Raw genomic sequence first — 25,008 nt, 5'->3', positions numbered from 1 at the left:
GGTGCATGGCCCAAGATTAGGTGCATGGCCTTTTCCAAGCACCTAAAAATCCAGTTGAATCCCTCCCCTTGTAGCCATAGCACAGGTTCTCACAAAGGTGGGGAAGAGACTAATTGGAGTCAGACAGAAACGAGAGCACCACATGAACACTGAGCTGCTGAGAGCAGAGCAGGAGATGCAGCACCTAAGAAAGGAACAGCTCCCAAATTAGGAGGTCTTGGATGTACATTCTGTAACCCTTTCTGCCCCTCCAGATGTGCTGATCCACACCATAATCAGCTCATGCAAGTCCTTGGCAGAGCAGGCACCTGTGCACCACAGCAAGGTCTGCTTCCAGCTGCCAAGCCATTAATCAAAATATCCACCAGTCAAAGCCCTCCTGGAGCAGAGAGGCTGTGCCAGAGCTCCCAAAATCTCATGCCCCTCCTGATTTGCTCACCCCACCTGTTAGCCCTGCAGAGACATCAAGGGAGGCTTGGAAATCTTCCTTTATCCCAGCCAGTGCTGAAAACCAACTGACCCATAAGAGAAGAGAGTGCTCCCACCATCTGGACAGTGCATGATGATGGAATTAAAGACATAAGGGCTATCCAGCAGTAGCACAGGAGGGGTTTGGACAACAGGGGATGCTGTCAGGATGGAAGAAAGAGGCTTTGGCCAGGGAAGCAGGCATTAGGTAGCTTAAGAAGTCCAATTTTAGACAACCTTTTCTCTGGGGGGTATGGGTAGTGTTATCAATATCTAGTTGTAATTGCTTTGATCTCTGCTCTATTCAGAAGTAAAGGTAACCCTCCATTAAGAGTATCAGTCTCTGTGGATACATTCATCAATTTAAGAGAGGTAAAAACATCTTGTGAAACCTGTAAGCAATTATCTTTTAATGCATCTCTCCATCATAAAGCTTTTAATTTCTTTTTTAAACTATCTAACCTCCCTGTCTGCCTTTACCTGCTGGAACACCTCCCTGAACTCTGGCACAGTCCAGGAGCTCATGGCTTTGATGCAAAACCTTTCTTATGGTGGTCAAGGTTAAAATGTGGCTGTCACCACATTATTGAAGAGTAATCTCTCAAAATGGAAGTACAGCAGCCTGGGAATACTTTGCTAATAATTAACAAAGACTTTCCCTCCCATCAACCTGCTCAACAAGCCAGAATAAAAGTCTGCTTGCTTTTAGGTCCATGCTGCAATGCCCTTGAACAGAATGGAATTGCAGATTTGAGCCCTTCAGCAGCCAAGCAGGAGGGTCCATCCTGCAGGTGCAGGCTGGAGCAGGGGCTTAGGGATGTGCAGCAAACCTCCAGGACACACAGCTCTTGGGGACAAGTCCAGGCCATCCCCATTCCTCCCACCCTCCACCCAAATCAGCATCCAGGGAAGGGCTGAGCCAGGGCACAGCTGACCTTGTCCAGGCTGAAAGGGCAGTGTGCTGGGAGGGACAAGTCCCAGTAACACCTCTCCCAGGGCCACTGGGAGGCACAGAGCCCTCCAAGGACCAAAGATGCTCGGCACAGGGAGGGCAGCGCAGTTACAAATGTCCTGTTCTCTCTGGCACGTGGAGAAAACAGGACCCAGTGCTGGGCACAGCAGAGTCCTTTGTGCCAGTCCTGTGTGAGGGGGTCCCTGCAAGCTGCCTTCCACTTTGGAGCCCTCTCCTGCTGCAGGGACGGCAGCCAGCACAGAACAAAGACACTCTGCCTTTCCCTGGAAGCTGCTGGTCCCTCACCGCCGAGGAGCACCATGATGATGTCCTGCTTCCCAAAGAGAAGGGAAGCAGGGAGAGGAAGGAGAGGAGGGCTCTTTTCTCCCTTCTACCCTCGACAGCCTTACAGACCAAACTCCTGTCCCACTCTCCTGGTGTCACCTTTTCTCTCTCCATCCCCACGTGGCAGCTGCCCCTTCTCCCCGCCCGCCCGCTCTTTGCAGCCGGAGCAGCGTCAGAGCCGGCTGCCGCGGTGCTTTATTAGCCCATCTCCATGGCAACTCGCCTCCGGCTCCACTCGGAGAGACCCCCGGTTCCTCCTGCCATAAATCAGCCGCCCTCCCTCCTCCCCGGGGTCACGGGCTGTGCCAGCCTCCCGGCTGGGGCTGCTCTCTGCCATCTGTGGCACCACCGCGGTCTCACCCCTCAAGCTAAGCCTAACATCCATCCAAAGAGGCAGCATCCAAAAGCTGGTAGCTTGGAGCCACCCGTACCAACCAGCACGGAGCTGGAGCTCTCCTTTGGGCAGGAGCAGAGTCCCCCACCATGGCACTGGGCTGAGGGAGGAAGGCATTGTGTCCTTCCCCTTGGGAAGGCAGTGCTGCCCCTCCATGTCCATGGTGAAGCCGTCAAAGCCTGCCCTGAGGGGACAAAAGCCACCTAAAATGCTGTGCTGTCCCAAGAGCTGTTTTACCCAGCACAGCTCAAAGCAGGTGACCACAATCCACTGGTCCCCACAAAAACAGACTTTTCTCACACGCTTTTTCCTCATGGCAAGGGGGTACAGGACATGCTCCTTTCAGCCTCTCAAACACACAGCAAAACCTGTTCTTGCTGCTGTAACTCCCCCTCTAAACCTCAGAAAATGGAGAGAGCTTTTGCTTTGCATCCCACGTGTTATGCAGATTGTCACTTCATCCATAAATTCCACGCACCTGATAATGCTGGGACTAAATCCTGACAAGACAAATACGAAGGTGGCTCCTGCCACCAGAAGTTCAGGTAACTGAAGAAGCAGCCTGGCAAAGTAAAAGAGAAAAATGATCATTTTCAGAAGCAGCTGGGGCACTGCAGGCTGTACTGGTGGGAAGGTGATGGGCTTAAGGCACAGCCATCCAGTGGCTCACCTAAAATCACTCACAATCCACAACCAAACATGCACTAGTGGAAAAGATATTTTTTTCCCTCACCTTTGCACATTCCCTGAGAGGAACTGATCAATGTATCCACTGATATATAATCCCAAGGGATGCCTGCAGTGTTTCTACACAAGACCACAATCATTGTTGCCTTAGCTGAGGCTTCCAGTGTATCTGAGGGTTTACCAATAGCTTAGACAAACCCAAGGAAACCCATCAATGACCATCAGGATGGCTGTAAATCTTCATTTCACACAGATGGTCAACACGCATACCAGACAACACCTCACAGAGCTAAAATCCCTCCCTGCAAGGCACTGCAGAGCTCAAGGGCTGTGTCTAGGCAGATCCTGGTAAAGCAGAGCTGGAGTCTTGTTTCTATGACAAAACGTGCCATCCAAATCTCCAGAAGCCAGGTCCAACTCCATGCAGAAGTACCAGAGCTCTTTTAGCAGGGGGAGTTGTCTCGAAATTCAAAAGCTATGTGCTGGCAGTGGAACAAATTCATAAAAGCTAATGAGCCTGAAAGAGACTGTATTTGTCCTGCAGTCCCTTGGCAAGAGCAAAAATAAACCTGGAGAGAAAGACCTGTTCACATGCTCCCTGTTTTCTGTTCTGCAGCTACAACAGCAGCATCAGTTCAAAGATCCCCCTGTGGAGTCATAAGGTTTTCGATGCCTCAGCATTTCTATTTCTAACGTTGCACATGCTTGTCAACTCCAAATATTCTGAAACAATTTAGATACCTAACACCTAAATCAAGTGCTTACGAAGGCTGGCTTTGAGAGTCCCTGTTTGTGCTTGTTTTTTTTCTGATCCTGGGTCCTTCTGAGTTTTTCTCTGCACCCACAAAGCTGTGAACTCAATTTTTATTCAGAAGGAATCGAGTGGCAGGGAGCCAAAACCTAGAACTTGAAACAAGGCCAGATATCAGGAGGTTCACACTAAAAATTGCTGGGGTTGACAACGGCAGCTGAAGCGTTTGGAAAATGCCCTCTGTTCATGTTTCATGCAATATGTGATAGCAGGTCTTCGTTCCAAACACTCTCCTCAGCAACTCAGAGGAGACCCTGGTCTCATCACAGCTTGATAAACTGAGCTCAGTTTACATCAGCAGCCTTCTGGCACCAAGATGCTGCTGAGCTTCGGGTGCAAAGGCCTTTAGGAGAATAAACCCCCAGGGAAGAGTGAGCTCTGGTGCACTCAGGACCTACCACACCTGGACTCTGAGTGTATTTCTCTCAAAACAGCCATCTCAGGCTCCTTTCCATCAAACAGGAGAGTCACCCATGCAGTGTGGTTGTGGACAGAGCCTGTCAGCAGCAGAGCAGAAGATTCTCAAAGACCTCAGCTGAACCTGCTCCTGTAACAAGAGCTCTAAATGTCACCACGCTGCCTGTGCCACGGTCCCTGGAAGGATTCAGATGTTGTCACGTTTGGTGAAGTTTACAGGGAGCACAGGAAGTCTGAGGCAGTGCCTAACGGTGAATTAACTGAAGAAGACCAGCAGAGACCCAGGTAAGAAGTGCTCTTAATGATGTTAAGGTGCCTGCAAGGGCCAGGCCATTCCAAGCCCTGGCTGCTGGAGCCACGCTTATGGAAGCTGAGGCTGACCCAGCAGCTCAGTGGTTAATGAAAGGAGGAACTTGGTGTCTGGAATGGCTACCTAGAGCAAAGGGCAGAGAGAGTTAAAATAAAAAAGTGGGTATTTATTAAAGGCCTTTAACAGGCACACCTTGGGCAGTGCAGGAGCCTGGCAGAGGTTATACCCAAGATGGACAGTGGTCATGAGTTCTTTGGGCTGATATAAGTTTGGTTCCCCAATTACAACTTCAGGTAATTCACATTCACATTCCCTCAGTTTGCTTCCCCCTAATTAAAAAAAAAAAAAAATGCTTATACTTTTTGGCTGTGATGGCATCCTTGGCTCTCAGGCCTGGAAGGATTGTTCTGTCTGACCAAACTGAAGAGAGCTTCCCAACACTCTGTATGGAGTTCAGAGCTTCATACTAATGCAGTGCAGGATGTGAAAAATAAAAAAGCTAAAGCTTAAGGCATCATTCTCAGAAATGGTTAGTGTGTTAGCCTTGTCCTGGCAGAAAGGCACAACAAAAGGAGCAGCTCAGAGCCCCACGACTCCGCTGTTACACACACAGCTCCTCATGCTGCACAGCTGGGGCTGGGGGACTGGCTTAGCCATCAGTGCAGCTCCTGGCCTTCCCTCACTTCCCTACGGCTGGTGGAGACCCCCAATCCCTGGAGCACACTCAGTCCCGTGCATTACACACCCCAGCAGCAGTTTGCTGCCAGAACTGGGCCAGCACTGAGGCAGGCACCAGGCTGTGGTGCCAGGGCAGGCAGTGGGAGCTCCTCCCTGGCACAGCGCTTTGGAGGCTCCAGCTGGAGCTGTGGCTGCACGTGTACAGCTGATCTCAGCCTCTGCCAGGGCCTGCCAGCTTCAGGAGGGGCTGCTTGGTGTAAACAGGTCACAGACAAACAGCCAGGGGAGTTGTGCTTTTGGTGACAGGAAGGAGGAGCAGAACAGCTCTGCACGGGAGGAAGCGCCGCAGGGCACGGGCACAGGCAGATGTTCTGCTGCTCCCAGTGCCTGGCACTGGGACATGGAGCCTCTGGAAATGCAGCCTGCCTCAGCTAAACAGGGAAACACAGACCCAGGGACACTCAAAATGAGAAAAGAGATGCTGTAATTTCCCCCAAACCAGCAATAGCCACAACAGGCCAAGCTGTGTGATCCAGAACAGCCCTACACTGCAGGAAGCCCTGAAGCTGCTTGGGCTGTGTGGTTTCCACTCCACATCCCAAAACCCACCAGCATTCAGTACTGGGAAACTGAAACCAGCAACTTCTCCTCTGTCTTCTCCCTCCCACAGCAGCTGAGAGCAGTTTGGATAAGACAACATTGGTCAAAAGCTACCAAATATTCAGGTTAGCTGCTCCCTTTCTGTGGGGTGCTGAGCTGTTCTGGTGAATTTTCCACAGCAGCAGCCAGAATGAGTGGAGGTCCTGGCTCTGAGTGAGCTCCAGTGCTGACAGAACCCACCTGCATTCAAGCAGCAATCAACAAAGAGTGTGTTAAAGCTCCACACTACAAAAATATAAGAACTTCATGACTTCCTCCCCATTGACAGACTAACCTATATTTAAATAGGATAATTAACGCTAGAATGAGTAACCAGGGTCCTCCCTCTACGACAAGCTTACATCTGTACGTTATTAACAAATCACCAATATATAACAAATCAAACAAGCAGAGTATTAAATATCTTGTCCAACAGAGGAGCGTCCATTAAGAAAGATTATGCAGAATTCACCTGCTGGAATTGGGCCCAGCAATGTAGAGAGCACCAGGCTGCAGCATCTTTGTAGGATTCACTCAGAGGTTCTGAGCTTTACTTTGTTCCAGCTGATAGGAGAGGATAATAATGGCCAGGATCCTTTCTGCTTCCCCAGTCCAGCCAGCCCCACCATTAGGGAGGAGAGCTCCTCCTGTCTGGGAGCCAATGCACACACCACCCTCTTGATTTGTAATTAGTGGAATAAGAATGCTCAGTCAGCTGGGAAATCTGCCTGAGTAAATGACATCCTCAAGTGCTTTCTAATGCAAGGAAGGCAGCCTCTCACTTCACTGAGCTAATGGGCTGCAGTGGGGGGCACCAGAATTTCTCCCATGGACCCACATGCACCCAGGAACATTTCTGTAGCTAATTCTCCAAGCCAGCAACCCCAGCTGGGCACCTGGGAGTAGCTGCAAGGTCCTGCCAAGAGTTTGTGTCAGTAATTAATCTGCCTCAGCCTCACAGCACTTGCTCCCTCCTCAAGGCACAAACTGTTTAAGGAAAGAGACTCGTGGGTCAGGGGATTTGGGAGCTCCAGAAAGCCCAGAGGCAGGTTCGAGGGCAGCTGCAGAGCTATTTCTGTGGGACAGGACTTGAGGAGTGAGAGAACAGAGGTTGTGAGTCAAGGCAGGAGCTGCACAGCACCTGGCAAGCCACACACTGGAATATTAACTAAAATAACCCTCTGCCTCATCTCTTTTACATTCAGGTGCACACGGGAATCCATCAAGGTAATTTATGGTGTGTAGCTCCTGAAATGCCAATCAAAGGAAGCCCAGAGTAACAAGTGTGTTAAAAGGGACCTCATTGATCACTATCTCCACAAACACAGCCTTAATTCCTTCAATCCTGGTTAATCAGGCTACTTTGTTACTTTTCTTACACAAAGGATCAGTGGGAAGCATTAGCTATGCAGCCCCCAGAAAGCTTCCCAGGTGATGGAGGTGGTGTTTGGTGGTGTGGAACATCTCCAAGGTCCTCAAAGGGCCCCTGACAGAGCTTGTCAGAAGGACAGGGGTTTTTCTCCCTCTTCCATAAGTGGAAATTTCTCCACGCACAAACCGCCAAGATTTGATGCAAACCTGACAATTAGCAGATGCAGAGATGATAATTAGGAAGGCAGAGAGAAAAGAAAGAGCTGTGCTGAATTCCAGGAGCCCACAGCCCTGTTCCACAAGGGGAGCAGGCTCACGTGTTCTGCCAGCAGCAGCAGCAGAAGGGACCTTGGATCTGCAAATCTGGATCCATCCAACCTGTCAGGAGCTGGGGCAGGGAAAGAACCACTCCAGCCCCTTCTCGTTCCACCTTCTGTTTAACAACACAAACTGGCTTTCCCTAGGTCTTTCATGAGGTATTTTTGCTCTTTTTTTGCCAAGGAAGCCCCTCTGACCTTTTTTCATGGGCTGGTGTGCTGCTGCATTGCTGTGAGCTGTAACATGCTGGAAAGGGTTGGGATAGCAGGAGGTAATGCACAGATCAGGGCTAGATCTGCTCTTATTAAGTATAATAATTACCGATCTGGAAGAGGGAATAAGCAGCACATTAATTAAATTTGAAGAGGATCTGAAACAGAGGAGCTGCCAACAACAAAATTGAAAAAAATTATATAAAGAGGAGGGGGAAAAAAAAATCAAGTGGGAAGAAAGCAGAACCTGCGAGAAGAAAAGACACTGAAAAGAAGCCGTGGGGGAAGGAGAAGGTTTGGCTCTACTTTACCCCAACAGCCCCAGAAGTCTTTACTTATTTCTGCTTTTTTCCACAAAACCAAAGCAACCCCCAGGCAGAAAAGGCTTTGGCAGACTATTGCAAGAAGAGAAGCCCAACCATGTTTTTTACTTCAACACTGTTAGGAAGGAATGGTGGAAGCTTTGTCCCCACATGAGGAAGCTTTTACCAAAGGGCCATTTTGTCAACATGTAGAGATTCATCCAAATTCAAGCTTTTTTCTGCAGAGCATGGCAATGAAGTTCAGCAAGGTAGCCCTGCATTCAGCCCAACACAATATGAACACAAAATTTCACCCCTTCCTGTTTTTTTGAGGGTGTAGGGGTTTAGTAAAGCAGTCTCAGGATGCCAAAGAAGGCAGGGAGGGCATGCTACAGTGTGACCGTGTTCACAGGGGTCCCAGGATGACGGAAGAGACAAGGATCTGACTCCATGTTTCAGAAGGTTTGATTTATTATTTTAGGATAGATATTACATTAAAACTATACTAAAAGAACAGAAGAAAGGATTTCATCAGAGGGCTAGCTAAGAATAGAATAAGAAAGAATGATAACAAAGGCTTGTGGCTTGGACTCTCTGAGCTAGTTGGGCTGTGATTGGCCATTAATTACAAACATCAAACATGGGCCAATCACAGATGCACCTGTTGCATTCCACAGCAGCAGATAATCATTGTTTACATTTTGTTCCTGAGGCCTCTCAGTTTCTCAGGAAGAAAAATCCTAAAGAAAAGATTTTTCATAAAAGATGTCTGTGACACTACAGGAAAGTTTTGCTGAGCAGGAGGGTAACCTGGTGAAACTACAACATCCCCAGGACTCAGAAAGTCCAAGTGATCACCCTGAGACAGGCACCGGCTCACACTCCTCAATCAAACTGCAAAACAAAAGGGCAAAAAATTCACTTTCCCTGCCCTGCCAGAGGCAGGATTTCCAGCTTCCCTGTGGCTGCCTTAAAGCAGCTCCACATTATGCACTCCAGTGCAGAACACTCTGTTGAGGATTAAATCTACATCCAAAGGTGTTGTTTCAGCCGGCCTGCCCTGGAATTGCCGGTAGAATGACATCACCACTAATTAATCAGCCTCTGTACAGACATTTCTCAAATCCCCTGGATTCAAAGCACAGCAATTAGTCACATATTCCAGCAGGAATTGCCACCTTCCTTTCCACTTGCACTGCTCTCCTGTGCCTCGCTGACATCCCAGCTCTGGGGCTGTACTGCCGAGCCAACCCCAGCATCCATCCACAAGGAGAAGGATCACATGGCATTGCCTAGAGTCCATGTCATTATCCCTGATGGGGTGTTGGCCAACACCACAATTCACAGGAGCAGAAACGCCAGGGACAAAGGAGCATAGATGTCCCCTGCTGCTGCAGGGAGCTGGGCTGCACTCAGCCCTGGAGCAACCTTTCAAAAAGCATACACTGACCACCCACAGCAGGAATAAATCTGAATACACTCAGTGTCCAGGGAGGGCCTGAGTGCAGAACTCCCTCCTCCTTTAGGATTCATCTTCCAGTGTTGTCTTATATATCAAGAGCTCTATTGTCATTATAGTGCAAGGATTCCATACCACCAGAGTTTCATACCTCCTCAATGGTTCTCATAGGCAGCTCCTCTAAGCACTGACTCCTCATAGTCCTTGCAGTAACCATCTGACTCCAGAGCCCACCAATCCATTCTTTTATAACACTGTTCTTATTGGCTACAGCTGTGGCCTGTTAACATCAGGCCTGCTCCTAATCTCTAGTAATTGGTCCAGCTGCAACTCACTGGGGATAAGATTACATTCTATACCACCTTCATTCACCCATACTGTGTCCCCCTACACTCCAGCACCTTTGTGCCAGGAGGCTGCTGCTGTTTGGGGTAGCTGTAACTCAGTTCAGCTTTGCCAGCTGTGGTGAGAGCAGGGTCTCCTTGGAGTTGGCACAGAAAGCTGAGGAAGGTATTTGGAGGGGTAGGAAGACATGGAATAATTGAAAGGGACAGGAAGGAGTTCAGTGGCTGACAGGTCTACCTGTGAGCACAGGGATTTTGGGATTGATGGGGGAGGTAGGAGCAGCTCAGAAAAGGCCACACTGGTCAAATGCTGGCCTGAAAACATGGGATTTTGGGTCAGAAAGAGCAGCCAGGGCACGTGGGGAGGGGACCAGAGCCCATAAACACTGCGATGGCCACAAGTGTCTGCTGCCAGCAGCCTGTGAAGCCTCTCCAGAAGCAATATCCACGAGGTCAGGGAGTCAAGCACTGCAATCAGGAGTGCCAGTGTTCAGAGCAGCCCCCGTGCCCTCACACACAGACAGAAGAGCAGCAAATTACCAGAGTGTTTAATTACAGAACCCCCTTACCCCCCTCCTAGCACCTCCAGCTCCTGCAGCCAGCCAGATGTGTGTCCCAGATGGAATTAGCACAATGCAGGAGCAGCAGTTCCTGTTTACAGGAGCCGCTATTTGTAGCTGATAAGTAGGGACAGACAGCAGACAGCCATGAAGCTGCAGGAAAACAGGGGATGCTCCTTTGGGAGGGCACAGTGTGACAGCAGGTGCTGTCTCTGGCTCTTACAGAAGGATTTGATCCCAAGTTTCCATAGGGAGCCACTTGCTTTGGTTCTCAGAGGTGTAAGAGACATCCTGGGTCTGACCTACAGCTGTGCCAGGCTCCCCTTACTCCTCCTCAAGGGCAGCTGCCCTGCAGAGAACCCTCTGCTGTCACTGGCACATTTTCTGAAAAATCCTCTTTGCCCTGGATTTTGTCCTGGGAATCTGAGAAGCCTCAGAGAAAAAGGAAAACAATATTATCTCATTTGCTTCTCCTGTGTTTTACTGCTCTGGTATGTGGTTGGAGATTGTTTATCCAAACATGTGAATTGTTTTAACTTAACAGCCAATCATGGCCAGTTGTGTCAAGGCTCTGAGGAGTCACAAGTTTTTATTATTCATTCTTGCTAAGCCTTTATCTTTCTTTAGTATAGTTTTAGTATAGCATAATATAATATCAATCATATAATGTCATCATATCATATCATAATATATTATATTAATATTATTCATTCTTGTTAAGCCTTTCTTTTTCTTTAGTATAGCTTTAGTATAGCATAATATAATATAATATAATATAATATAATATAATATAATATAATATAATATAATATAATAATATGTATTCGTTCTTGTTAAGCCTTTCTCTTTCTTTAGTATAGGAATAGAATAGAATAGAATAGAAATCAGCCTTCTGAGAACATGGAGTCAGATTCTCTCACCTCGTCCTGGGGACCCTCACAAACTCAGCACTCTGGGGTTAAATATTCCAAAATCAAACCACCAGAGATCTCCAGCTTGACAGCCAAAAGCATCCAGTGCTCCCCTGCTTGAAGCTCTGCATGTCAATTCTCACAAATTTAAAGAGAGGCTAAAAATAACCTGTCTTCCAGTAGTGGTGGTGTGAAATTAAATTCATTACCATGTGTGAAGCACTCTAATACAATGGTGATGAGTACTACCCGGAGCAGATTGTACAATAGGGAAGAGAAAAAACCCTAAAAGCCACATTGAATGTGAGTGCTCAGGGAGGCAGAGGTGCTGGGGAGAGGAGCAGTGGGGGTCACATAATTGGGCTGTATTGATGCATATGCACAGCCAGGGGTGGGGTAAGGTAAGAGAGGCAGATTCAATTTTCATCTCCCTGAACTTCAGGCTTCACTGCTAAAACGTTTCAGTAACATCAGGATGCACAGCAGAGAAAAGACTTGGCAAAGAGCAGAAGGTTAAAAATTAAGGTAGGAAAAAATACCCCCAACCAAATAAAAAAGGCACAAACAGCAGAAACACGACAGAAAAACAGCAGCAAAATACCAAACAAGAGCCCAGGCACCACAAAAGAAAAATTTTAGGCCAAAAAGACTAATAGAGAATACCAGGTTTGAAAAAAAGCTCAGCTGCTGACAAGGAAGCACAACTTCTTGAAAAGGCTGATCAAAGAGCCAGTACTTCATTTGCTCTGAACCCCTGGCTGTAAAATAAAAGATATCCAGAGTGCAGAGGTCAGGGGAGAGGAACAGTGGGCACAGGTATGAAAGCAGGGCTGACATGCATAAAGTCCTGTGAAAGCAGACTGCAGACATCCTCAAAACCATGAAAAGCACCCCCAGGAAGCTCTGCTAAGCCCCCCTACAGCTGCCACACCAAAGAGGACACACCACGGGCTCTGGGGAGGATTTTCAGCCATCTGATGCCTTTGCCTGGCTCGGGATTCGCAGTTGCGGCTGGAGCCTGGCAGAGCAGCAGCCAGCTGTCCCTGGCCTCCAGCCCACAGCAAACACATCTGGAACAGCTGGGGATGGCCAACTGCTGCTGGCCAGGAGAGGATTCCTCATGTGGATTTAATGTTCTGCGTTCCATGTGATGTTTTTGATGGAGAGTGTGGAGCAGCCACACGTGTGGTCACAGAGCAGCTTTTGGGTGGCCTCTGCCCGTGGAGGCTCCCTGGGCCACCTGTAATTCTTGGTTTCCTCAGGAAATTCAGCCCTTCCCACCTGAGGCTTCTGCAGGCAGAGATTGCTTCCCATCCCAACCATCCTCAGGCAGTTTGGTTTGATTCTTTATGCCACATCTTCAGGGCACCTTGCCCCAGATATCTTTGTAGTCCAGTATTTTGTCTCCTGTTCCACTGGATTTTTTACCATTCCTCTAAAAAAAGAAAAAAACTCCAACCATTTTTACTTTAAAAATGTAAAATGAAACTTTTGAAAAATCCACTTTTTTTCTGTAAGGTCTTATGTATCCACTTAAGGCTCTCTACAAGCCAGACCAGCAATAAAAAAGATGAATTTTTCAGAGGAAACAGAACAATCTCTTTCAGCTCTTTTCTCCTTTTCATCCTTCTATTTTCACCTGAGTGACAAAGAAGTCAGAATATTTGAGCAGGTAGTTACTGCCTTAGTCCCTTTCTTCACTCCCATTTTACCGGCCTGAAAAGCAATGAGAGGTTTTTATCACTTTGAGGGAGGTGGAAAGGCCTCGTAAGTCTTCACATTAGAAGGTTAAAAAAATAAACCAGAACAAAAAAAAGCTTTGTCATGTGAAAATGGATGAGAAACCACCCATTTAAAGCAGGTTCAACTCTTGTGCTGAGACATCCCTCTTGGGAAAAAAAAAAAAAAAAAGAGAGAGGAAAGGGGTTTAACTTGCTGTTAAAGACACTTTTTTGAACCTGGGCTGATAATAGGAACCAGTTTGCAAAGTAAAACTGCAAAGGCAAACCACAGAGCCCCTGAGCCAGGTAGTGCTGAGCAATAATTGGTGCAGAACAGGTCCCAGCCTAGCCCTGGCTGTGAGGAGGGGTTTGAGTAACACCCTGAATCCATGAGAGGTGTTTCACAGGGGGATTGCACCCCTGGGAAGCTGCTCAGGTGCTGGGGGGTGACAGTCCTTGCTGCTGTGACATCTTTTGGTGAGACCCCACCTGCAGAGCTGCCCTCAGCTCTGGGATCTCAGCACAGGGAGCAGCTGGAGCTGCTGGAACCAGTCCAGAGCAGGCACCAGGGTGATCAGAGGGATGAAGCAGCTCTGCTGGGAGAGCTGGGATTGTTCAACCTGGAGAGGAGAAGCTTTGGGGTGACCTCATTTTGGCCTTCCAGGACCTGAAGGAGCCACAGGAAACATGGAGAGAGACAATCAACAAGGGATGGAGTGACAGGACAATGGGAAATGGATTCAAACTGTCAGACAGCAGGTTTTGATTGGATATTAGGAAAATATTCTTTATTATGAGGGTGGGCAGGTGCCAGAACAGGTTGCCCATGGAAGCTGAGGCTACTCCATCCCTGCAAGTGTTCAAGGTAGCATGGGGCTGGGAGCAAGCTGGGATAGTGGAGTGGTCCTGCCCATGGCAGGGGGCTGGAATGGGATGATCTTTAAGGTTCCTGCCAAACCAAGGCATTCCATGGGTCTGTGATGAGAACAGCTACACATTTTCCTGCACTGCCCAGGGTAGTGAAACCATACCTGGGAAGGTGTTGGGCTGTGCAGGGCAGGACCTCTTTGCTCTGGAGGTGATTATCAGAACTCTCCCTGTGTCAGGAGACTGGAAAGGCATCCCTGAGAGGGAGCTTGCAGAGGGATTCCCTCAGCTGAGAGGGAATTCACACCCTGAGAGCCTTGGCAAGGCTGGCTCTGGAAGCTGCAGCAATACAGATGCTGTGCAAGCTCCCTCTGGGCCTTTTAGGCAGTGCCTGACTCAAATGGAAATCAATGTGAGCCTGGAGTCAACTGCTCCAGAGGGAGAAATCCCCGTGCATTGCCCAGCCCTGAACCCGGGGTGCTGTCCCTGGCACAATGTGCTGTCCCAGAGGGGTCCAGTGCAGGAGCCACATCCAGACTGGGCTGGCCCTGACAAGCACTGCCACACATGGCTCTGAGCAGCCCCAGCACCACAAGTGACTCACAGGACATCCCAAGCTGGAAGGGACACACAAGGAGCAAAGTCTGGCCCTGCACAGGACACCCCACAGTCCCACCCTGTGCCCCAGAGCGTTGTTCAAAGGCTCCGTGAGCTCTGTCAGAGCTGCTGTGAGCGCTGCCCTGGGAGCTGTTCCAGTGCCCCAGCACCCTCTGGGGGAAAAACCTGTCCCTAATACACAGCTAAACCTCCCCTGACACAACTTCAGCTATCCCCTCGGACCTGTGATGGGTCAGAGGTTGGTGCTGTCCCCTGGGAAGAAGCTGCAGGCCTCTGAGGCCTCTGCCCTTCTCTGGGCTGACCAGACTGAGGCCCTTCAGCAGCTCCAGACCCTTCAGCACCCCGCAGCCTCCTTTGGGCACTAACAGCTTCAGAGCCCTTTACACTGTGCCACCAAAACTGCCCCAGCGCCCGAGGTGGGAGCAGAGGGGGACAATCTTGTCCATGTCCCAGCCAGCACTGCTGTCCCCGGTGCCCCCAGGACGGGGCTGGACAGGGCAGTGCCAGGGCTCGCTGTCCCCGGTGTCCCACATGTCCCCGGTGTCCCCTCTGTCCCCCAGCACAGGGCAGTCCGTGCCAGGCTCACTTTCCCCTTTGTGCCCCAGCACAGGGCAGGGCAGGCTCGCTGTCCCCTTTGTTCCCCCGGTGTCCCCGCCCGTTCCGCGGGGTCTGGCGCCCCCTGCCCGCCGCGGGGGGAGCGGCAGCGGCCCCGGCCCGGCGCGGATGGCACAGAATCCATCAATTAATTGGGTCAGGAAAAACCTCTGGGATCACCGAGTCCGGCCTCCGAGGGATTGCCACCTTGTCAACAGCACCATGGCACCGAGCGCCACGTCCAGTCTTTGCTCAAACACCTCCAGAGATGGTGACTCCAGCACTTCTCTGGGCAGCCCATTCCAATCACTCTAATTGGTCTAATCACCTTTTCTGTGAAGAATTTACTCCTGATGTGCACCCTGAACCTCCCCTGGCCCAGCCTGAGATCCTGTCCCTGTGACCCTGTCCCTGTGATCCCATCCCTGTGATCTATCCCTGTGACCCTGTCCCTGAGATCCCGTCCCTGTGACCCATCCCTGTGATCCTGTCCCTCTGACCCTGTCCCTGTGATCCATCCCTGTGACCCTGTCCCTGAGATCCGTCCCTGTCCCCCGGGAGCAGAGCCTGACCCCACCCGGCTCCCCCTCCTGCCCGGTGTTGTGCAGAGCCATAAGGACTCCCCTGAACCTCCTTTCCTCCAGGCTGAGCCCCCACACCTCCCTCAGCCTCTCCTCACGGGATTTGTGCTCCAGACCCTTCCCCAGCTTTATTCCTTCAGCAGTTCCACGTCCCTCCTGAGCTGAGGGGCCAGAGCTGGGCACGGGTGTGGCCTCAGCAGCGCCCAGCACAGGGGAACAAACACTGCCCTGGTCACACTATTTGTGATGCCAGCCAGGTGCCACAGGTCTTCTAGGGTTACCTGGGCACTGCTGGCTCATGTTCAGCCCCTGCCAACCAGCAACCCCAGGCTTTTTTCTGCTGAGCCTCTTCCCAACCACTCTGCCCCTAGCCTGTAGCACTGAACGAGGTTTTTGGTTTTGGGACAGGCCCCTCACAGCCCCAGCCCACTGACAACAGCTTACTGGGCAGCAGCAGTGACCTGGGTGTGCAAAACCACATATTTACACCTGCAAAGAAGTGATGGAACTCCCTGGTTCTTCAGGAGGGAGACCGCTCTCAGAGCCACTCTCCAGACTCCAGTAGAGACAGAGCTTTCCAATGAGATGGACACAGAGCAACTCCCTCACTCCCCTCCTATCACACAGGACTTCTGGCAGCCCAGGGCTCCCAGGGTATCTTTGCCAGGCTCACTTGCTCATGTGAAAAGCTGTAAAACAATAGCAGTGTCACCTGCAGACACGTGCCACAGCTGGTGAGGTCACCCAGAGCATTCCCTGTGAGTGGGAATGCCCACGGGAGACCTCTGCTTTCCCTTCCCAGATGAACTCCCACTTAAACTGAAGCTTATTCAAGCATTTGCATCCCAGTGATGCATGAAAGTGTCCCTCTGCAGGTAAAGTGACTGTAAGATGGCATTTTCATTTATCTGGGATGTTTTTCCAAGCTGAGCTATGGATAGTTCCTTCTTCAAGCTGTTGCTCCTCAGTATATTTACAGTCTACAGAAGATTTAGAGTTACAAGCTCTGCTGCCCCAGCCTGCCCACCTCCCCAGCAAGGTGAGGAGCAAAGGCAGGGGGCTAAAGCCCACCTGCAGGTCTGCACAAGTTCTCTGCCCACACAGCTGTCCCAGCTGGATACATGAGGAGTGGCTGGCTTTGTTTTGGAGGGATGGAGAAGCTCCATTTCCCTGCCCCTGTGCAAACACCCCACAGGAGCTGGCAGCCCCTATGACCCTGAGACTGCTGAAGAAAAGGCTCCCTCACAAAAAAGCTTTATTTATCCCCAAAAAGCTTTATTTATTTATTTATTTAGCCAGACCCAGGCAGCAACTCTGCACCAAGCCTGGGCTAGCACAGACACACCAAGGGCTCCCTGCAAGAGGCTCCTTGCTCTCCTCACACCCACCCTGCCCCACAAGCAGCAGGGCTCATGGAATGGGGTCAGTCCCCTGTCCCAGGGCCATCCCCACATCTTTCTTGGTCCTATCCCTCTGTTTGCACCTATTTTAAGCTCCACAGCCCTGCACCAGCCATACCTTCTCGAAGCTCTGCAGAGGCCCCATAAAACTGTGGGGTTTGCTTTTCTTCCCTTCTAGAACTCCTTGGCTACTCACAGCTTTTGGGTTGGAAAGCCTTGGTTTCATCTCCAAAAGGAAGATCATTTTTTTAAGAACTGTTCAGACAAAGTGTGACATAACAGGGTATCTATTTCTTGAACAGAGCTGTTTCCCTGCATTTGTTTGAAGTCTGACCTGATTATTCCTGCAATTGTATTTTTAATGCTCATCAGGTATCCTTGGAGAAAATGGAGAGTCACTTTTTTTAGATCATGCATATGTAATCAGACAAACAAAATATAGCTCACCTGCCCTGTTCCTCCCCTCTACAGCAAAAAGCACATCCTCCACCATTGCTCCAGAGAACGCAGCAGCTATTCAGATGGGACAGAGCACCAGTTTCTGACCTGCCTTGGGCACTTCTGGTGCCATCTGTCCTCACTCTAGGGACAAATGCTGCCCTCACACTGGAATAAACAAGAGTTGTTCCCCTACTCATAAGTGCTTCCTCCAGCATTGCTCCCACATAGTTCTACACCTTTAATCCAGCTTTTTAAGGTGGCAATTTCAGCTCCATGGGTACTTTCAGTCCTGTTTTACACAGTTTAATAATCACTGCCAGGACCAGACAGAGGCAGGGACCATCACTGGTGGTTGGCACTCTGCAGCTGTGACCTTGGCACGCCCGTGCTGCTGAGAGGAGAGGGGCACTCACTGAGCAGGGCATGCAGCAGCAGCAGGGCAGCACTTTGTGCCTGGCTCGGCAGCTCAGCCAGCCCAGCCCAGCCAGAATCTGGGACATTCTGGTTCCAGGACAACCTGTGAGCACATCCCAAACCCCTCTGCAAGGCTCAGTGTGTGTCACAGCTCCAGGGCACACAGCAGCAGACACAGGGAGCCCCTGAGTCAGGAAATGCCCCTCCTGCAGCTCAGCTCAGTGTTGGGGAAGATGAAACAGGAAAGCCTTATAAATATGATTGCCTGGCAAAAGATTTTGAGAATATGGAAACTATAAGCGAGATTGAAATGAAAGCAAGCTTTGAGATATCTCAGTTACTGAACAATGGGAAAACAATGGTGTGGTTGGCTGAAGGCAATCCCCTTTTGATGAAACAACACCCTCTGCTTGCAGACAGGTCCAAGCCTTACAGCAGACCCTACAGCTTGGCAGAAGGGGCCCAAAGAGGAGTTTTTAGGGTTTAAAATGTAGCACAGTATGGTAATGTAATGATTCTTATAGGCTGTATGGAAATGCTGTAGGATTTGTATATTGTACTAGAGTGGTTAGTGAGAATCAGAATATTCAGCACAGAAGATGATTTATTGTATTGTAAAGGGAACTTACCTTTACTTTTCTATGCCCTTAGCTCTTACCTCTTGTCTCTTAGCTCTTGCCTTTTATGCTCTTACCCCTTTTACTCTCTCACCCTCTCTCCCCCTCTCTTCTCTTTGCTGCTCTGAGCTGTGGCTGCAGCTCCCAGCAGTGCCCTGCACCCAGGCGCTTTACAATAAATGCAATAAACCCCAAGTTCCAGCCCTGGCTGCAGAGATCTCTGTCTCTGTCCATCCTGACCATGCTACCCCCATCAATCCTACAGCTCAGCCCTCCATGAGGTTCCATTTCCCAGCTTGGCTCCACCACAGACCAACATCCTCACCCCATTCCTGCCATGAAAGCCCCCAGGCAGGCAGGGCTCAGCAAAAGGGCAGCTCCACACTCCCATCTCAGCAGCAAGAGCCACAGAAAGCCTCCACACCCAGGCAGAAAGTTTGAACTGCTGCAGAGTGCTGCCATAAGCAGAAACATGGACACAGGCAGCCTCCTCAGCTCATCAATCATCAAGAGGGGGCAGAGAACTAGTCACCATCTCATCAGTTAATTACAACTGTTAATCATATTTTCATTAACCTGAAATGAAGCTGCCAGCATTGCCCCTCTTCTCACCCCATGGCCCAAGTGCCATTTCTCAGAGAACAATTCTCCTGAAGGAGGACACGCTCTGTCCTTCACAGCACACATCTGGCCAGCCTTTTCCAGACCCTGTTTCCAAACCCTCTTTTCCACATCTCCAGTCCATCCCAGGCCTCAGCAGGCACCCACAGTGCCTTTGCCCTGCAGGAAATGGGTTCAGCTCCCTCACAGTCTCCCAGACCTGCTCAGGATGGGTTCCTAAGGTCCTGCAAGGTCTGTGCTCTTGGCTGTCAGATTGCTGCTACACTGAGCATGTTGCTATAATAACATGCCCCATTTCTTCCTCTTTTTAAGGCAACCTTGTCTATAAGCCTTCTGCTGTAAAGCACTTTTAGTTCTCCATGTAAAGAGAGATGTTGATGCCAGATATTCCATGGGACAGAGAGGAGGGGCAGAAGAACCTCGACCTGCAGGGCAGGAGGTCACACTGCTCAGAGCCCCAGGGGCAGCTCTGCACCCTCCAGCTCGGCTCCTGCTCCCCCTCAGCCTCCACTCCTGGCTCTCCTAAGGAGAAAGGGTGTTGATTAGTGTTAATTGAACACTTTGGATGCCACACCTTCCCCCAGGGTACACAGAAATAATGAGCACTGTGATATTTGAGGTCCCCTTTGCCTCTGCTGTTAGAGCGCTGTGCCTCAGCCCTGCCTGAGGGGACAGCTCACCTCTGGGGTGAGCAGGGAATCAGCATTCCCAGGCATGATCTGCTCTCCTTCCCTGCTCCAACACTAGAAATCCCCTTTTCCAGGCTGAGGCATCACACCCCTTGTGTCTGCGTGCTCTGGGAAAGCAGAGCCATCCCCAAGGCTGCCAAGCTCAGGGCACCAGCTCCATGGAGCAGCATTTACCAGAGGAAGGACAGGAGAGCAATCACAGATCCTGGTCCTTCTGCTCATCTCACTCTGGTTCAGCCTTGGCCAGTTAAGGTGACTCCCATTCTGAATGCTGCAGATGAGTAATGTGATGATTGACTCTCACAATTAAAAGGCAAAAATCATGTATAATGTATGCTAGGAGAAGTTTTATAGATTTAGAGTTATATTTTACCCTTCTTGAATTGACATCAGGAGGTGCCCTGGGTTTGGGACAGTTGGGAGGGTCACTTGTTGCTATGGCAGCACCTGAGCTCCAATCAAGGTTTAAGGAAGTGATCTCCATCACTGGACAGGGAGAAGGAATGGATGGACAGAACTTTGGGGGAGCTAAAGGATTAAAAGGCAAAACCTCCACTGTGTGAGTGAGCACATGGTGGGAAAAATCCTCTGCTGCCAGCTCTGTAATATTTTCTTTATTCAGTCTTCTGTTGTATTTTTGATAAGGTTTTTATAAACCTTTTAGATTTTTTTAAAGTGAGGAGCATTTCTCACATGAAGTAGGTGCCCTGAGAGGGAGTGGTGATCACCCTGGTCCAAGGCAAGCCTTGCAAGGGGCAGGACAGCTCTTGGTCAGCCTCAGAACCGTCAAGAGTTGAGACAGCCACAATACACAGAATGTCACCATACAGTTTCAGAAAGCTTCAACCCACACAGAGTGACACCAAACCACCTCAGAAGGCTCCAGGTGCCTGCCCACACAGAGTAACATCATCTCACCTCAGACGGTTTCAAGCACCTGCTCTTGTTCTTTAGCCCAGCCCTTTATACCCCTCATGTTGATGCCCTGCCCCTGTGTGCCCTCTGCTCCCTTTGGTGGTTGCTCAGCACACCTGGGCACTCCATGGCTCATTGCTGTCAGTGCTGCTCACCTGCTGCTCACAGCTGTGCCCACTGGGGATGGGGCTGGGCCAGCCCATGCCAGTGACCCCAAACTGTGCCCACAGCACAGCCCCATCCCAGTGATCCCAAACTGTGCCTGTCCAAGACTCCTCAGCTGGGGAGGCTGCACCTTCTTCCTCCATTTGTTTCACCTCTTCATCCACTCCTGACATTCCAGAGTGAATTCAGCTCTGCCTGAGCACTCCCCGCAGGTCTGGGAGGATGTCAGGAACCAGCCAGGGAAGGGAGGAGAGCCAGCACCAGAGGTTTCAGGCTCTGCAGGTGCCTTTGCCTCCCTCTCCTGTCTCCCCCAGCCTCCAGGAGCCTCAGATGTGCTAAGCAGCCTGTGAAGGTGTTAATGGGGAATGGATCACCCCTGCCACAATTGTGATGCACCATGGCACCCAGGACAGAAATGAGATATAAAGTATGTACTTACTCTCCCAGTGTGAAAACTGCTGGGTTAAATATAACCCAGGCTGCTGGCTCCAGGAAGCGTGGCTGATCTCTTCATTTGATGGCAGAGTGCTTGCTTTGCCAAACAGCCCTCAATCCCCACGGAGCCAGCAATTCCCCCTGTGCTAAATGTGCATTTACATTACCAGGTATAAGAGAGGTGCATAAATTGCCTTCTCTCTATATATATATGTGAAAAATGCGTATTTTATGATTGGCTTTTTGCAAATATTAAAATGAATATTATATGTGTTATGTTAGAAAGTTATGCTGTATTAATTTTCTTAAGTAGTGTGTTAAATATAGTTTTAGGTTATAACAAAATGTTAAAATAGGAACTATGTATGTGTGATTTTTTTTTAGGAAAGGAATGAGGTACTCACACCAAGATAGCAGCCACAGGACACCTGAATCTTTCAGAGAAAAAGAATTTATTGCTCCGTTATCAGAAGAAATGAACTTCTGCCTCACTCAGCCCTAAAGACCCCGTCAGGATTCAGAGGAAGAAGTTGACACTGACCAGACAGAATCCTGTGTTTGAATGGAATTTATGCATCATGTATGAGGTGTATGAATATGCAACAGGCTGTTGCTTTTAAGGGTTAATCCTCTGTTAACGTGGGTCCCTTTTCGGGTTTATTTTGTCCAGAAAGAGGTACCTGAACTGTCCATAATTCTTTGTTTCTATTATCATATATTGTCCTAATCCAAATTGTCCAAATTATTATTACTCTAATTATATTGCTATTTTATAACCATTTTATTATCATGAAACTTTTTTAAATTTTAAAAACAAGTTATTGGCATTTTTCACATATATATATATATATATATATATATTATTTTTTTTTTCTTGCGAAGGGTCCCAACCCAGCCTCTCACCAACCAAGCCTTGCTGTTGTTTTTTGTCCAATTAGGTTTTTGATGAAGCAAAAGTCACCTTGGTTTCTGCAGGTGCAGAATTGAATGAAGGAGGTGCAATGAGTGGTCAAGAAACCTTCATCACCTCCCTGGCAGCCTCAGGTCAGCACAAAGCAAATAAAACACAAGATTGTTACTGGTTAGAGCCTGTGGCAGCCTTGAGAATTAGCATCTGCCTTCCAGTAAGATTTAAGACAGATTTCTTCTCCCTTTTGTGACCTCTTGTGCCCAGACACAATCGTGGAGTGACAATAAGCTGCATTTTTAATACACCATCCTGTGACAGCATGGACTGCTTGGCACTCACCCCAGGCCTTCCATGGGATCATTTGTAACCCCCTGGGCTGGAGGGGCAGCTCTGGACACCCCCAGCAGCTCCCAGTGAGGGTTAAATGCCAAATGAGCCCTCCCAGGAGCCACAGAGCTGCTCTCCCAGTGAAGCAGCCCCAACACCTTGTGCCCACAGTAGGACTTTTCTACAGTAGGATGCTGCAGGTGCTCACACCACCAAAAATGAAGCTGCTGATGCAAAGCCCTCCAAATTCAGCATAAAGCTGGGTTAGTCTGACCCAGGGGGAGGAGAGGGGAAGAAGGTGAGAAACAAGGCTTGCTTGGAGGATGCAGAAACACTTCTCTGCCAGAAGTGACCTCCAGAACTTGAAGTTAGCCAGGGGGAAAAAGTCACAAGCCACACACTTTTAGTGGCAGCACTGCATTGCCTGCTACTGCATTCCATGCCTGTTAGCATAGGATCTTCTGTTTACAAGGGATCTGTAAATCAAAATACAACCCTTCTAATGAGCTGGCCTTGCCAAATGCCTCCTCTGCCTTCATCCAGCTGAAGGCTCATCAGCTGAGAAGCGTCAACCAGCTGAAATTTCAGGATACCCTATATAGGAAAAAAAAAAAAACTTATTCAAATTATCCCTTCTGGCCTCAAACTCCAAGAGCTCAAACCTTCTTTGAACCCTCATCAAAAGTGAAGCCATTTCTTGTAGCAGCCAAGCTAGCTGCCAGCACAGGAGCACACCACTCACCTTAAAAAAGGCAGCATTAATATTTACTGAGTGAGTGCAGGCTGCAGAACAGCTCTTATCTGTGCTGGTTAATTGTGCCAGCTTTAAGAGCAGCCCAATAAAGGCATGTCAGCAAGGCTTCTTTTTTTAAAGAGTGTGCCAGGGGATCTTGTTGTAAGTGAAGATCTTGGAGAAAAGTGAGGAGATTCATTGCATTAAGTGCTCGGTGTGAAAGTGGGTTAGACAGGACTGCTCTCCCTGGGGGGCTGCCTCTGCCAGTCACCTGGGGAGAAGGATCTGTGAGAGACAAGCCAAACAAGCCTCAGCACTACCCAGTGAGTTTAGGATGGTTCTCCCCCTCAGCAGGGAGCACTGGGTGGGTGGGTGGCACCCTCAGCCCCCTGTGCCCATTGGCACAGCTGGGTGAGGACATTCCACAACACAAGGCAGGCTGTCCCATCTGACCCTTCATGTTCTTTGTGCTCTTGGGCTGAGATTTGGATCGTTTGTCCCTGGTCCCATCTAGAGCAGGAATTGTTTTGTCTCCCTGCTCCGTGCACAGAGCTCACCATCCCCTCATGTGAAGCCCAGACTCACACACTAAAGCAGCACAAAAACTGAAAAATATAAAAGCCAAAACCTGACGCATCAGTTCCCATTTACCAACCCCTTCTGCCTTTTCACCCTCATTAGAAAAGGACACAAGTGTCTCCTCACCTATTCAGATGCCACTCCTGGGGGCACATCTGCAGCAGCACCACTGTCAGTGCTGGAACCAAGGTTCCTTCACATGTTCCCTTTTTGGTTCCCTGCACCCCACACTCTCACTGCCAGACAATATTTTCTTAGTGGCCCCACTTCATGTTTCCCAAGGCAGATTCTCAGATATCTGGATCTTTTATTTTAATTGTGGTGCAGCAGCACTACAGCTCAAGGCAGGGAGGGATCCCAACAAAGCAACCCCTGCCCTTGCAGTCTGTGCACCCATTCCTCACACACCTTTCACATGTCTCTTGGTCCCATGGGGATATTTGTTCTCTCTGGGTTCTCCAGAATCTCTTTGAGTGCCATAGCCCACACTCCATGGCACTACAGCTCCAGCATCACCTGCCTCCAGCCAATCCAGGTCATGGTCTGGAGAAACCCCGAGGAGCAGCTTCCAACCATCCCAGCCCACTGAGGAGGCACAGCCTCACAGGGCAGCTTTTTATGCCCTTGGTGGTTTTACATCCCTTCATTTATGGCCCAGCACTGAGGCAGGGAGCAGGGCAGGCTGAACCCCCTGGCAGCAGCACCCCAGAGCCTGCAGCCTCGCTGCTGGGAGAACTGGGAGCCACAGGGGCTGATCAGCCTTGTTTCTCCACGAGAGCTTTGAAGATGCAGGCAACAAAGGGGGAAATTTCAACTCACCTGAAGCGTTTTGCTAAAAATAGCTGCTCTTCCCTCGTCACAAGCTGGCATTGGGCTGCTGTAGTATTTTAAAGGGAGGTTATAACACACAGCCTCCTCCTGTTCCCTCCCTGAATCTCTGAGCAGCAGCTGCAGCACATGCACACACACACATTACAGCATGCTCAGCACCCTGGCAACCAGGCTGCTCTCAAGGCTCATCGAGTGGTAAGTCCAGCTCGAAAAGCAAAACCCAGCCCATTTCTATGGGGCAGTAATTGCTCATGTTCCCTCAGCCCTTTGCAGGGGAATCACAAAACTCAGCAGCTCACTGCAGGAGGAAGGAGACTAAAACAAGAGGCAGAAACAAAAAACAATCCATAATTACAGCAAAGAATGAAAAAC

General features: G+C 49.6%; 1 protein-coding gene across 3 annotated transcripts in view; it reads right to left on the bottom strand.

Moving 5' to 3' along the window:
* LOC102075343 (gamma-aminobutyric acid receptor subunit alpha-3) overlaps positions 1 to 25,008 on the bottom strand; it is a 117,289-nt gene that overhangs the window by 75,589 nt on the left and 16,692 nt on the right. The window contains exon 1 of one of the 3 annotated variants that reach the window (XM_074551597.1): positions 24,625 to 24,723. The exons of 1 other annotated variant lie outside the window; for it this stretch is intronic. In XM_074551597.1, the coding sequence (XP_074407698.1) occupies positions 24,625 to 24,675 (51 nt within the window). In that variant the 5' untranslated portion in view covers positions 24,676 to 24,723. Of the gene's footprint in view, positions 1 to 24,624; positions 24,724 to 25,008 lie in introns of those variants that run through there. One more of the 3 variants, XM_074551595.1, reaches the window with a different exon arrangement.

Source organism: Zonotrichia albicollis, chromosome 14 (genome assembly GCF_047830755.1).
Source record: "Zonotrichia albicollis isolate bZonAlb1 chromosome 14, bZonAlb1.hap1, whole genome shotgun sequence".
Classification (NCBI taxonomy): domain Eukaryota; kingdom Metazoa; phylum Chordata; class Aves; order Passeriformes; family Passerellidae; genus Zonotrichia; species Zonotrichia albicollis.
This window is presented reverse-complemented; position numbering and strand designations above follow the sequence as displayed.